Here is a 13,736-nt window from a genome sequence, read left to right as displayed (position 1 = left end):
TCTGTTTTTGTAAGTGATATATATGTATCTATGCTGCTGCTGTTAAGTCACTTCAGTCATGTCCGACTCTGTGCGACCCCATAGACGGCAGCCCACCAGGCTCCCCCGTCCCTGGGATTCTCCAGGCAAGAACACTGGAGTGGGTTGCCATTTCCTTCTCCAATGCGAGAAAGTGAAAAGTAAAAGTGAAGTCACTCAGTCTGTCCGACTCCTAGCGACCCCATGGACTGCAGCCCACCAGGCTCCTCCGTCCATGGGATTTTCCAGGCAAGAGTACTGGAGTGGGGTGCCATCGCCTTCTCCGATATGTATCTATAAATAATATATAATACTATTTTGCATTCTTATTAGCTTTACATAAATGACATGTATGTGTTATACGGCATCTCACTTCTCAAAGAATTATTTTTGTGAGATGCAATTAGGTTAATATGGCTGCAGTTCTCTATTGTATGGGATCCCATCACTATAAAATATGATTGTATGAAGTGTGTATATAAGCATCTTTGTGAATATATATGTATATAAGACTACGTTCCTGACTTATTGGAAAAGTATATTTTTTAAATCAAAACTAGTTGCAACTTGTCAGGTAACATTTAACAGGAGGATTCCTGCATGCTGTTTTCTATTTCTCAAGGATTCTTTGTTCCTTATCAGTTCCTATTCCAAGAATGAGTAGAGCTGCACACCATTCTCAGGACTGAGGTCATAGGATGAGACATACAGTGACTCTTTTCAGTGTCAGCAACCTTGTATGTATTAGACTATCCATACCGGGGCTATTGATAAAATTTCATCTTGTGTAATAGCTGAGTAATCATCTAACTAAAGATATATAAGCTTGCATTTCTGCTAATAAAGCACTCTTGCTCCATCAGAGCTCAGGTCCCTGTCTTTCTTTCTTTCTTTCTTTCTTTCTCCCTCTCTCTTTCTCTCTTTCACTTTATCGTCGACTCTGGACCACCAGGTTCTGAGTCCATTAAAGGACCCCAACAGTAACTGCTTATAGTAAGTACAGTCACAATATAGGAATGTTCCCACTTGCTTCATTTTCTTGCTGATTTCTGATATTTTCAGGTTTTTAATTTTTATCACCTTATATATTAATGCATTTCATCAAAGTTTTTACTTGTATGGCTCTTATTACTAGGAAAGTTGAGAATTTTTTCACGTTTTTTTTAGTCCATATGTATTTCTCTTTCTATAGAATTGCTTGACATGTCCTTTGCTGATTTTTCTACTCTCTTACCTTTTACAGATTTATAGTAGGTTATTTAAATTAAATATTACTCATTTATTACTTATATGAATTGAATATATAATTTTCCAGTAGTAGGAAACATTTTATTTTAATTTTTAAAATAGACATTAGATGAACAGAAATTTTCATTTTGTAACCAAATTTGTTTCTTTATTAGTTGTGCCTCTGTGCTCTGTTTAATAAATTCAACTCCTAACCTTACATCATAAAGTTACTCACTTATATTTTCTTCTATGATGCTTAAAGTTTACTTTTCACACATAGGTTGTGTATTATTTGAGACAGAGAGTAATTTTATTTTATATTTTAAATGGATGATCAATTGTCCATATGAATGGTTGATACTTTATTTACTGAGCTGCAGTGATAGTACTACCATTAAACAAATTTCTATTAATGTATGGACCCATATCCTATTTTGAAATATTAATTTATCTGATCATTCACAGTTAAGTATCATTGCATTATATTATTATTTTAGCTGATAGGGCAAAATCCATGTGCTCTTTTCTATGTCTTTGAAGTGTATTGTCTTCCACATGAAGTTTAGAGTAACTTTATATGTTCTTCAAATTCTCTTTATAGTTTAAAATAGAATGTCACTGAATTAGATAACAGTTTTGGGAGAAAGCCTATTTCTATGAGACTCCTTATCTATGAATATGGTGTATCTTTAACTTACTAAGTTACTACAATTTCTCTCAAAAAGTCCCACACTTAGCTTGAATACTTACTCCTGGTTATTGCTTATTAGTTAGTTGCTATACCATACATAACATCCTATCTTGGAATACGTTGTAACATTGCTTATTTTTTCTTTTTTTTGTACAAAACTTGCCATATATTGATCTATTTTATTCAAAATTTCAGAGTCACCTTTTTATTTTGACATTTGTTTCTCTAGAGACATTGCTTTCATGGCATTCATGTCTTATTTTCATTACATTTCATTGTTTTCTTTTTCTTAATTCACATACTTCACTAATTAATGTTCAAAACTTCTTTGTTTATAATCTAAGCATTTAAGGCTAAAAATTTTCTTCTAAATACCAATTTGTCTGATGTCCCAAATTTCTGATATGAAGTACAATTGTTTGCATTCAATTCTATGGTTTCTCTCCCTCATTTCCATTCAGTTTATTTTGGTGAATCAATTGGTAATGTGTTTACTTTACTTTCCAAATTCAAGATGGGGTGTGTGTGTGTGTGTACGTGTGTATGTGGTAGCTTTTTTGTTTTGTTTTGGTTTGTTTCTGGTTTTCATTTTGTTTGATACATATGAAAGAATAAATCACTATAATCTTATAAATATTTCATATTTATTTTGTTATGTAATGATACTCCTTACTGTTGAAAATCAACATGTATAGTTCTTTATTTGCTTGATATAGAGACTTACCTGATTTCTTACATTTGGAATAGCTTATATAATTTTCTCTGCTTTAAAAATTTGAAACATTTCTGTCATCTTTTCTCTTTTAAATAGAAGAAACAACTTTATTATCTTTTTAACATAAATTGATAATCTAGAGAATTTTGAATATATCTAGACAATTGATATTTACTTTCTTTACAATGCCAATTTGGATTTTTCCTTACGTTTTTCTCTGGTGCTTTTGTATTTATTATGTAAGATTTTTCTGTGCTTTGTTTATATTGACTCTTGTTTTAGGAATTAGTATGATTTGACCAAATTTTGTTCATTCTCGCTTTACACTCTAATGTTATAGACACCATTCACAATCTTATTTTTCTCATAAAGTCTCTAGGAATAGAAATTGAAATTTTCTGTCATATGCCTTTAATCATTTAACTGAAAATCATTAAGATGACAATATTACAAAATTTGTAATTACAGTGTTTATAAATAATATTGTAAAAACTACTTACCAAAGGTATTCCAAACAAACCAAACTCCAGCATTCCTGTAATAGACCATTCCATTTGTTCCCAAGAAGCAGTATTGTCTCCTAACCAATGTGCAGAATGGCTTCCAGATCCAGCAAAAGTTGATCGGGTAAGAATAAAGCTTCTTTTATTAGGAAGAACTTTTTCTATAGCTCTAAAAACAAAATCAAATTAATAAATAACATCTATTTTAAAATAATATTGATATGATAAATTCTAAAATATTAAATTCAAGGCATATATTAGTTTTTAGAACCAAGCTATAATAGTTACAACTATTAGTATTTTATATTAATTTTGCATTTACATATTAATATTTACTTAGTAAAATACATTCAGATCAAACATGGAAAAGAAATATTCTAGAAATGATTTAGACTTTGAATAATTTTCTTTACCAAATTAAACATGGATTTTCTGTACCCAGAAAACAAATCAATATTTGTTTTTGAAATATATGATTTAAATCCATTGAAAAATCTCTTTATAATATAAAGTACAGTAGTCCAAACTTGAACCCAAAACACATTTTTTGTGATTCAGTGATGCTCAGTACAGTTTAGTTCATTCAGTTGCTCAGTTGTGTCCGACTCTTCATGACCCCATGAATTGCAGCACGCCAGGCCTCCCTGTCCCTCACCAACTCCTGGAATTCACTCAAACTCATGTCCAACAAGTCAGTGATGCCATCCAGCCATCTCATCCTCTGTCGTCCCCTTCTCCTCCTGCCCCCAATCCCTCCCAGCATCAGGGTCTTTTCCAATGAGTCACCTCTTGGCATGAGGTGGCCAAAGTACTGGAGTTTCAGCTTTAGCATCATTCTTTCCAAAGAACACCCAGGACTGATCTCCTTTAGGATGGACTGGTTGGATCTCTTTGCAGTCCAAGGGACTCTCAAGAGTCTTCTTCAACACCACAGTTCAAAAGCATCAATTTTTCAGCACTCAGCTTTCTTCACAGTCCAACTGTCACATCCATGCATGACTACTGGAAAAACCATAGGCTTGACTAGACAGACCTTTGTTGGCAAAGTAATGTCTCTGCTTTTGAATATGCTTTCTAGGTTGGTCATAACTTTCCTTCCAAGGAGTAAGTGTTTTAATTTCATGGCTGCAATCACCATCTGCAGTGATTTTGGCTGATCATACATTAATGTCTATATTTTCAAATATTATCTAGCAATGTTGATGTAAAACTTATATGCTTGCAAAGCATTTTATTTTGTTTTAGAATTTCATCGTCCACAATACTAGCATTATTCAGCTCACCTCTATTAGTACTTGAATATTGTTGACAAATTTTTCCATAATTGGAAAATAATCAGAAAAAAGGTAATAAAATTTTAATTTGGTAGATTACATTAATAAAAATATAGTAGTATACTGAGGTGCTTTTTTAAAATTACCTTTATATGAACTATAATGTTCTTTCTAGAATTTATTTACTTATACTCTATTATATATAGAGAGAAGTGAACACTATGAAGATAGCATATACAATTTTGATATCCTGGTATGCTTTGGGACCAAATATGCTTTAGAATTAAAACTTGATCACAGTTGCTTAATTATGATAAAATTTAAAATTTATTGATCCAGAACTTTTTTTTGACTTACTATTGAATTATAGGTCCTTATACAATGCTTGAAAAAGTAAGCAATCCATATATGATTATCTCCTTTCTCTGCTTTGTATCATGCTACTTTTTTACACACAAGCAAACACATTTTATAGAGAATTACTTGTGAAATACTACATAGAAAACCACATTTTAAATGAAATACTCTTTAAAAAAAAATAGTGACTTGTCCAAATAGCACCATTGTCTTAGGCCAGTTATGAGATTCATGTTTAGAATACATGTTCAGACACACCAAGCTGAATCAAAATTTAGAAGGATAATTTCAGTTGATGAATTAAAAAAGGATCACAGTTAAGTACATATATCATGTAATTCTTAATAATTAAGTTTTAAATATGTGAATATTTAATAAAAGAGGTGATGCTTTTATGTCCTAATTTTTCACAATGAAAATAGTATCTTTCTTTCCTTTCCTACAGTTGTTATTATCCACTCTATGTAAATTACCAATTACATTTCTAGACAATAAATATTAGAGAGTATTCTGAATGAAACTGCACTTACTTCTCTGTAGCTATAGACATACTATATCCATAGAGGCTGTGTACATCATACTGTTTTCCCCAGTATTGCATAGCATCCATGCAAATTGTTTTGGAATACATGAGTTTGTCAAGAATATCTTAGAAAAAAAAAAGAAAGAAATAATTAGGTAAGAAATATTTTGCCATTTTAAGCTTCATAATTCTTAAGTGATGTGCTATGTAATACTATATGTAATGAAAATATAATGAGAGACATCACTTTATGCTAAGTTCCAGTTGGGTCTCTACCCTTTATTCTCATTAACTGACCATTACATTTGCACTTAAAGTAATACATACTATGTTTCTTAGCTTCAGTAATGAATAAATTCGTGGAAATATTAGACTTTAACATGTATATAGAAATATATACATCTGTATTGTAAATCATATAATTATAGTCCTATTTGAAAATTGTGTAACTTTTTAAAAATATAACCTAATTCCACACATGTAAACTTGTTACACAACAGAAAATCATTTAAATCTCTGCTTTTCAGTTTTTATTATGTTTTAATTTGCAGGCTTATGTAGCATTGTAATAATTATTGCTTTCTTCAGATGTCCTTATTACAATGTATTTCCCTAAGATCACTTATTTGCCTTTATGTTAAATTTTTACCAGTTTTAATGATGAAAACATGCTTTTTAAAATAGGTGAGAAGTTATTCACATTTGTTATTGCTGTTGTTTAATCATTAAGTCATGTCCAACTCTTTTGAGACTCCATGGAGTGTAGCCTACAAGGATTCTCTGTTCACTGGAATTGCTATTTCCTTCTCCAGGGGATCTTTCCAATGCAGGAATTGAATCTGTGCCTCCAGTATTTAAGGCGGATGATTTACCACCAATTCCCAAGGGAAGCCCAACTATTCATATTAGCTACATCTAATAATGGCAAAGGAGGAAAGGAAAGATATTCCCCTTTGAATGCAGTGTTCCAAAGAATAGCAAGGAAAGATAAGAAAGCCTTCCTCAGTGATCAACGCAAAGAAATAGAGGAAAGCATTAGAATGGTAGAAACTAGAGATCTCTTTAAGAAAATCAGAGATACCAAAGGAATATTTCATGCAAAGATGGGACAGAAATTGTATGGACCTAACAGAAGAGAAGGCGATGGCACCCCTCTCCAGTACTCTTGCCTGGAAAATCCCATGGACGGAGAAGCCTGTTAGGCTGCAGTCCATGGGGTCGCTAAGAGTCAGACACGACTGAGTGACTTCACTTTCACTTTTCACTTTCATGCATTGGAGGAGGAAATGGCAACCCACTCCAGTGTTCTTGCCTGGAGAATCCCAGGGATGGCGGGGCCTGGTGGGCTGCCGTCTATGGGGTCGCACAGAGTCGGACACGACTGAAGTGACTTAGCAGCAGCAGCAACAGAAGCAGAAGATATTAGGAAGAGTTGGCAAGAATACACAGAAGAACTATACAAAAAAGATCTTCATGGCCCAGATAATCATGATGATGTGATCACTCATCTAGAGCCAGACATCCAGGAATGCGAAGTCAAGTGGGCCTTAGGAAGCATCGCTACAAACAAAGCTATTGGAAGTGATAGAATTCCAGTTAAGCTATTTCAAATCTTAAAAGATGATGCTGTGAAAGTGCTACATTCAATATGCCAGCAAATTTGGAAAACTCAGCAGTGGCTACAGGACTGGAAAAGGTCAGTTTTCATTCCAATCTCAAAGAAAGATAATGCCAAAGAATGCTCAAACTACCACACAATTGCATTTATCTCACACAGTGGTAAAGTAATGCTCAAAATTCTCCAAGCCAGGCTTCAACAGTACCTTAACTATGAACTTCCAGATGTTCAAGCTGGTTTTAGAAAAGGCAGAGGAACCAGAGATCAGATTGCCAACATCCGTTGGATCATTGAAAAAGCAAGACGGTTCCAGAAAAATATCTACTTCTGCTTTATTGACTATGACAAAGCCTTTGACTGTGTGGATTACAACATACTGTGGAAAATTCTTCAAGAGATGGGAATACCAGACCACCTGTCCTGCCTCCTGAGAAATCTGTATGCAGGTCAAGAAGCAACAGTTAGAACTGGACATGGAACAACAGATTGGTTCCAAATAGGAAAAAGAGTACATCAAGGCTGTGTATTGTCACTCTGCTTATTTAACTTATATGCAGAGTACATCATGAGAAATGCTGGACTGGATGAAGCACAAGCTGGAATCAAGATTGCTGGGAGAAATATCAATAAATTCACATATGCAGATGACATCACCCTTATGGCAGAAAGCAAGGAAGAAATCAGATGAAAGTGAACTAAAGATGAAAGAACTTTTGATGAAAGTGAAAGAAGAGAGTGAAAAAGTTGACTTAAAACTCAATATTCAAAAAACAAAGATCATGGCATCGGGTCCCATTAAAGTGAAATTTGAAAGTGAACTCGCTCTGTCGTGTCCAACTCTTCGTGGCCCCATGGACTGTAGCCCACCAGGCTCCTCCATCCATGTGATTCTTCAGGCAAGAATACTGGAGTGGGTTTCCTTTTCCTTCACCAGGGGATCTTCCTGGCCCAGGGATCAAACCCAGGTCTCCCGCATTGCAGGAAGACACTTTAACCTCTGAGCCACCAGGGAAGATCATGGCATCTGGTCCCATTACTTAATGACAAATAGATGGGGAAACAGTTGAAACAGTCACAGACATTATTTCTGGGGGGTTCCACAATCACTGCAGGTGGTGACTGCAGCCATGAAATTAAAAGATGCATGCTCCTTGGAAGAAAAGTTATGACCAACTGAGACAGCTTATTAAAAAGCAGAGACATTACTTTGCCAACAAAGGTCTCTCTAGTCAAAGTTATGGTTTTTCCAGTAGTCATGCATGGGTGTGAGAGTTGGACTATAAAGAAAGCTGAACACCAAAAAATTGATGCTTTTGAACTGTGGTGTTGGAGAAGACTCTTGAGAGTCCCTTGGACTACAAGGAGATCCAACCTGTCCATCCTAAATGAAATCAGTCCTGAATATTCATTGGAAGGACTGATGCTGAAGCTGAAACTCCAATATTTTGGCCACCTGATGCAAAGAACTGACTCATTTGAAAAAACCCATATGCTTCAGTGGGAAAGATTGAATGCAGGAGGAGAAGGGGACAACAGAGGATGAGATGGTTGGATGGAATCACTGATTCAGTGGATACGAGTTTGAGTAAACTCCAGGAGTTGGTGATGGACAGGGAGGCCTGGTGTGCTGTAATCCAAGCGATTGCAAAGAGTAGAACGTGACTGAGTGACTGAACTTAACTGCATAATGACACAGAATTACAGCATAGTGCTCAAGGAAAAAAAAAAATTATCATTTACATTATGATTTCAAACAAATTTTGTTTCTTTCATTTATCATTTAGTCATGGGCAATTCATCAGTGGTAAAGACAAATATTCTACACCAAAATTTAAAAATGTGCTCCTTTCCTTAAGCATAAATATTTTGAACAAAAATAAACACCACAGTTATTTCAGGGTCTCAAAATTATATCAACATCTGTAATTTAGAAAGATATGCTTGAATATACCAGTAAATAAATATAGTTTTTCTCAATTAACTGTAGAAGATAAATGAAATTTACCAGGAGTAAAAGGTGGGTAATTCAGGTTGTTTGCACTGCATCCTTTCTTTGAACCTTGAACAAAGCTGGAAACTTCATTCATGTCCTGAATGGATATAAGATAAAAAACAACATATTTTATATAGTTGTAAATCATATCTGTAGAAGGTCTCTATTTATTTGTAAATATTTTATCAAGCGCAACCATGACATTCTTCTCCAGAAGGCAAATATAACCTGCTGCTGCTGCTGCTAAGCCGCTTCAGTCGTGTCCAAATCTGTGCGACCCCATGGATGGCAGGCCACCAGGCTCCCCCATCCCTGGAATTCTCCAGGCAAGAACACTGGAGTGGGTTGTCATTTCCCTCTGCAATGCATGAAAGTGAAAACTGAAAGTGAAGTCGCTCAGTTGTGTCCTACCAACCTACAAACAACTTGTTTAACTATTCTCACTACTTGATTCTACTTCTAGCATGAACAAATTATTATAGTGAGAAAAAATATTACTTATGTTTGCATAAATATATATACCAGATAACAGAGGTATCTGGATGGGTTTAAAAGATTATACGGAGAAGGCAATGGCACCACTACTCTTGCCTGGAAAATCCCATGGACCGAGGAGCCTGGTGGGCTGCAGTCCATGGGGTTGCTGAGAGTCGGACATGACTGAATGACTTCACTTTCACTTTTCACTTTCATGCATTGGAGAAGGAAATGGCAACCCACTCCAGTGTACTTGCCTGGAGAATCTCGGGGACGGGGGAGCCTGGTGGGCTGCCGTCTATGGGGTTGCACAGAGTCGGACACGACTGAAGCGACTTAGCAGCAGCAGCAGCAAAGGATTATATACAACAAAAATATACTTGATTTACCTTGTTTACAATATATATAAAGCATTAATCATATTAGATTAAATGTATTAAGCAATGGTCTTTTAAAATAACTGTATTGATCTTCTCACTGAACTTATCATTGTACATATTTCCAGCACATTCATTTATTTAGCATAGTTTATTAATTTCAGCTGGCATTTATCTAGTTTCTATTGTGTGCCTTGCTAGCAGCTAGACACAGCACTTTTTGCCTGGGCTTCCCTGGTGGCTCAGACGGTAAACAATCTACCTACATTTCAGGAGACCTTGGTTCAATCCCTGGGTTGGGAAAATCCCCTGGAGAAGGGAATGGCAACCCACTTCTGTATTCTTGCCTGGAAAATCCCATGGACAGAGAAGCCTGGTGGGCTACAGTCCTGCTGCTGCTGCTGCTAAGTCACTTCAGTGGTATCCAACTCTGTGCGACCCCACAGATGGAAGCCCACCAGGCTCCCCCGTCCCTGGGATTCTCCAGGCAAGAACACTGGAGTGGGTTGCCATTTCCTTCTCCAATGCATGAAAGTGAAAAGTGAAAGTGAAGTTGCTCAGTCGTGTCCGACTCTTCACCACCCCATGGACTGCAGCCTACCAGGCTCCTCCGTCCATGGGATTTTCCAGGCAAGAGTACTCGAGTGGTGTGACATTGCCTTCTCCGGGGCTACAGTCTATGGGGTTGCAAAGAGTCAGACACAACTGAGTGACTAACACAACTCCTACACTTTCATGAGACAGTGAGAATATAAAAAAGGTGAATAGCATTTTAGTAATCCAATAAAAATGGCTATGACCTTATTGAATCCCTGGAAGAGTTTCAGGGAACCCTAGGGCTGCTGGACCACATTATAAGAACCAGTTCTTTGTAAACTGAGGCCTCAATATTATCTTCCTGCTTACTAGTTCTATGTCCACAAACAGTTGAGTAAAATCTTTGAACTAAAAAAGATAATTCATATAAAATCATTTATAACATGCTCAAGAAATGTGTGTCTTTCTCCTTCTCTGTTAATATACCAGACTTCTACATATTTTTGAGTCTTATTTCCCACATCTCTACAGTATGTTGTTTCTGCTCTCACAAAGGTATCAAACTCAATCAATTCCTTTGTTAATTTGGTTTTCCTCAGAGGACACATATTCTCTTCATTACTCTTCCCTTCTTCAATCCACATGATGCTCAGATGGAATTAATGTAAGAAATTAAGGCCATTCAGGAAGAAGATATAATTTCTCATCTTGATACACATTTTTGTTTTCTTAAGAGTCACAAAGAAAAACAATTAAGTAGTTATTCTAAAGTATACATTGGGGTTATTTTACTAAAATTACCTAATATATTCAATTTTGCTGTCATATGTCCAGTAGAATTAATACAAGGAGATACTATAGTTGAACAGGCAATAATTTTAGATAAACATAAATATTTTTTTCTTCTTGATAGCACAAATTGAATTAAATTTAAACATAGCATCAAGTACTGAAATTCATAAATGGAACTGAGTTGTATTATTTTAAATTTTGTCTTTTTCTAAAATATTTTATTAACTCTTGTATATAATATCACTGAAGAAATGCAAGAGCAAACATTTAACTCTGATATTAATGTTATTCTACTTGAACTGTGTATTTGTAACTTGCAATAAAATTGCAGCATTCACTCAAAATATACTTTATCTTATTCAATTTAAGAGTAAATAAAATAATTTAATATAGTATTAAAATAACTTAAAATGAAATTTGATCATTTGTGTGATTTTAACTATATTCTATAGCAAATGGATAGCATTTAATATTTTATTATTTTTAATTAAAATGTCTTATCTATTTGGAAAGATTATATTATTAATAAGCTAAACTTACTACTCATAATTTGAAGGAATTGATTTGTATTTCTTTTAATGTATTTTGTATTTTTGTTCTTTCAGAATTCTGAAAATACTTTTCTCTAACATATTCAAATCATTTAAGTGATGTTACATTTATATAATGTCATGTAAGAAGTGATTTTGATTAGCATTTCAACATTAGAATCAGATTGAAAGTTTTGTAAGTTTTGAGGCAAAGAACTCAGTGAATTGATAGTAAGATGTATTCCTACAGATTTTCAGGTATTATTAAAATCATCTCAAGTCTAGTAATGACTATTTGTAGAAATTGGCAATGGCGTTTTTAGGGGTACTTTATAAAGTCCATTGAAAATTGTATAATAATCTGGTGATATTACATAACTTCACATTTAAACTAAATCTAAGTGAAGTGAAGTAAAATTGCTCAGACGTGTCTGACTTTTTGCGACCCTATGGACTTTAGCCTATGAGGCTTCCCTGTCCATGGGATTTTCCAGGCAAGAGTATGGGAGTGGTTGCCATTTCCTTCTCCAGAAGTCTAAATGAAAATGCCCTTATTTTCAAAGAAATTCAAATAATAAACTTTTTCTAAGAATCTTATGAAATGTCAAGAGAACATATTCAATTAAGCCTTCAGTTATTTGGGATATTTGAGCATGTTTGTATATATTTTCTTGATGAATTTTAAGTTTCCCAACACTATATATTAAATTATTAGACTTCTTAATGGGAAAACTCAAATGTTCAGATTTTAAAGAATAAAACCATAATAACAATGTGATTACAAAAATATGCCTATTTTTTCAGAAAAAAATGGAAATGTTCTTTGAATTTTAAAAATATTGACTGATACTTTTATTTTAAAATCACATTTTTAGTCTTAATTGTACCAAATGCCGTTGGCTCTTATTTCTAAAATATTAGATTACCTTAAGAATGACACAAAAAAGATAATTCAACTGTAATATATGCTTATATGCAAAAAATCTATTTTTCTGTTTCAATTAAGCTCATGATATTTTCTGAAGTGATTTTAACACTTAAAATTAAAAAGCATTAGCATTGAATCTAAATTAAAAATCTACCAAATTATAAAATTATACAAATATTTTAAAATTTGACATGAAAATAATTTTTCATGAGTTAAATAATACTCCTTTACTGTATATTCATTGTCAGAAAAAATAATTTGAATAAAATTAAAAAAGTAGAGAAACAACTAGCACTAGAATTTGGCAGTTATTTAGGAAAGAGCTGGAAACAGAATATCTACTACATAAACCAAATGTATGGTGGTGCTAAGAGTAAAGAACCTGCCTGTCAATGCAGGAGACTTAAGAAATCTGGGTTTGATCTCTGGGTTGGGAGGATGCCCTGGAGAAGGGTTTGGCAACCCACTCCATTAGTCTTGCCTGGAGAAGTCCATGGATGGAGGAGCTTGGAAGAGTACAGTCCACAGGGTTGCAAAGAGTTGTACAAGACTGAAGCAACTCAACATACACAAGAACAGAGTATATATGAATATGGTGATCTTTGGAAGGAATGATGCTAAAGCTGAAACTCCAGTATCTTGCCCACCTCATGAGAAGAACTGACTCATTCGAAAACACTCTGATGCTGGGAGGGATTGGGGGCAGGAGGAGAAGGGGATGACAGAGGATGAGATGGCTGGATGGCATCACCGACTCAATGGAAGTTGAGTTTGAGTGAACTCCGGGAGTTGGTGATGGACAGGGAGGCCTGGAGTGCTGTGATTGATGGGGTTGCAAAGAGTTGGACACGACTGAGCGACTGAACTGAATGAGCTTTGAAATCATACTGGTCATCATTCTGTGTTTTTTTTTTTTTTCCTTTTTGAATTAGTCAAAATGCTTCTGTGTTAGTGTCATAATTACTCTGACTTGCTCAGATGCTTTTCTTCCCATCCCTCCCTCTCTTTGGATATGAATCAAGTGTTTCATTCTTCAATAGACTTGGAAAATGGAGTATTTTCTCTTCATAGCTCAGTCAAATTCTCTTGCACTATGGCTAAATGCCATTTATACTTGTAACTCTGATGCAATGGACTCAAATTGTTTCCTATGCAATAAAAAGAAAGAAAGGA

The 13,736-nt window shown here is 34.6% G+C and overlaps 1 protein-coding gene across 1 annotated transcript in view; it reads right to left on the bottom strand.

The window, feature by feature from the left end:
* Window positions 1-13,736, bottom strand: part of SI (sucrase-isomaltase) — a 114,358-nt gene that overhangs the window by 82,249 nt on the left and 18,373 nt on the right. Inside the window, exons 13-15 of the mRNA XM_027552332.1 lie at window positions 8,935-9,019; window positions 5,319-5,436; window positions 3,155-3,326 (exon numbers count right to left, since the gene is read on the bottom strand). Of these exons, the coding sequence (XP_027408133.1) occupies window positions 3,155-3,326; window positions 5,319-5,436; window positions 8,935-9,019 (375 nt within the window). The remainder of the gene's footprint in view (window positions 1-3,154; window positions 3,327-5,318; window positions 5,437-8,934; window positions 9,020-13,736) is intronic.

This window comes from Bos indicus x Bos taurus, chromosome 1 (genome assembly GCF_003369695.1).
Source record: "Bos indicus x Bos taurus breed Angus x Brahman F1 hybrid chromosome 1, Bos_hybrid_MaternalHap_v2.0, whole genome shotgun sequence".
Lineage (NCBI taxonomy): Eukaryota > Metazoa > Chordata > Mammalia > Artiodactyla > Bovidae > Bos > Bos indicus x Bos taurus.
This window is presented reverse-complemented; position numbering and strand designations above follow the sequence as displayed.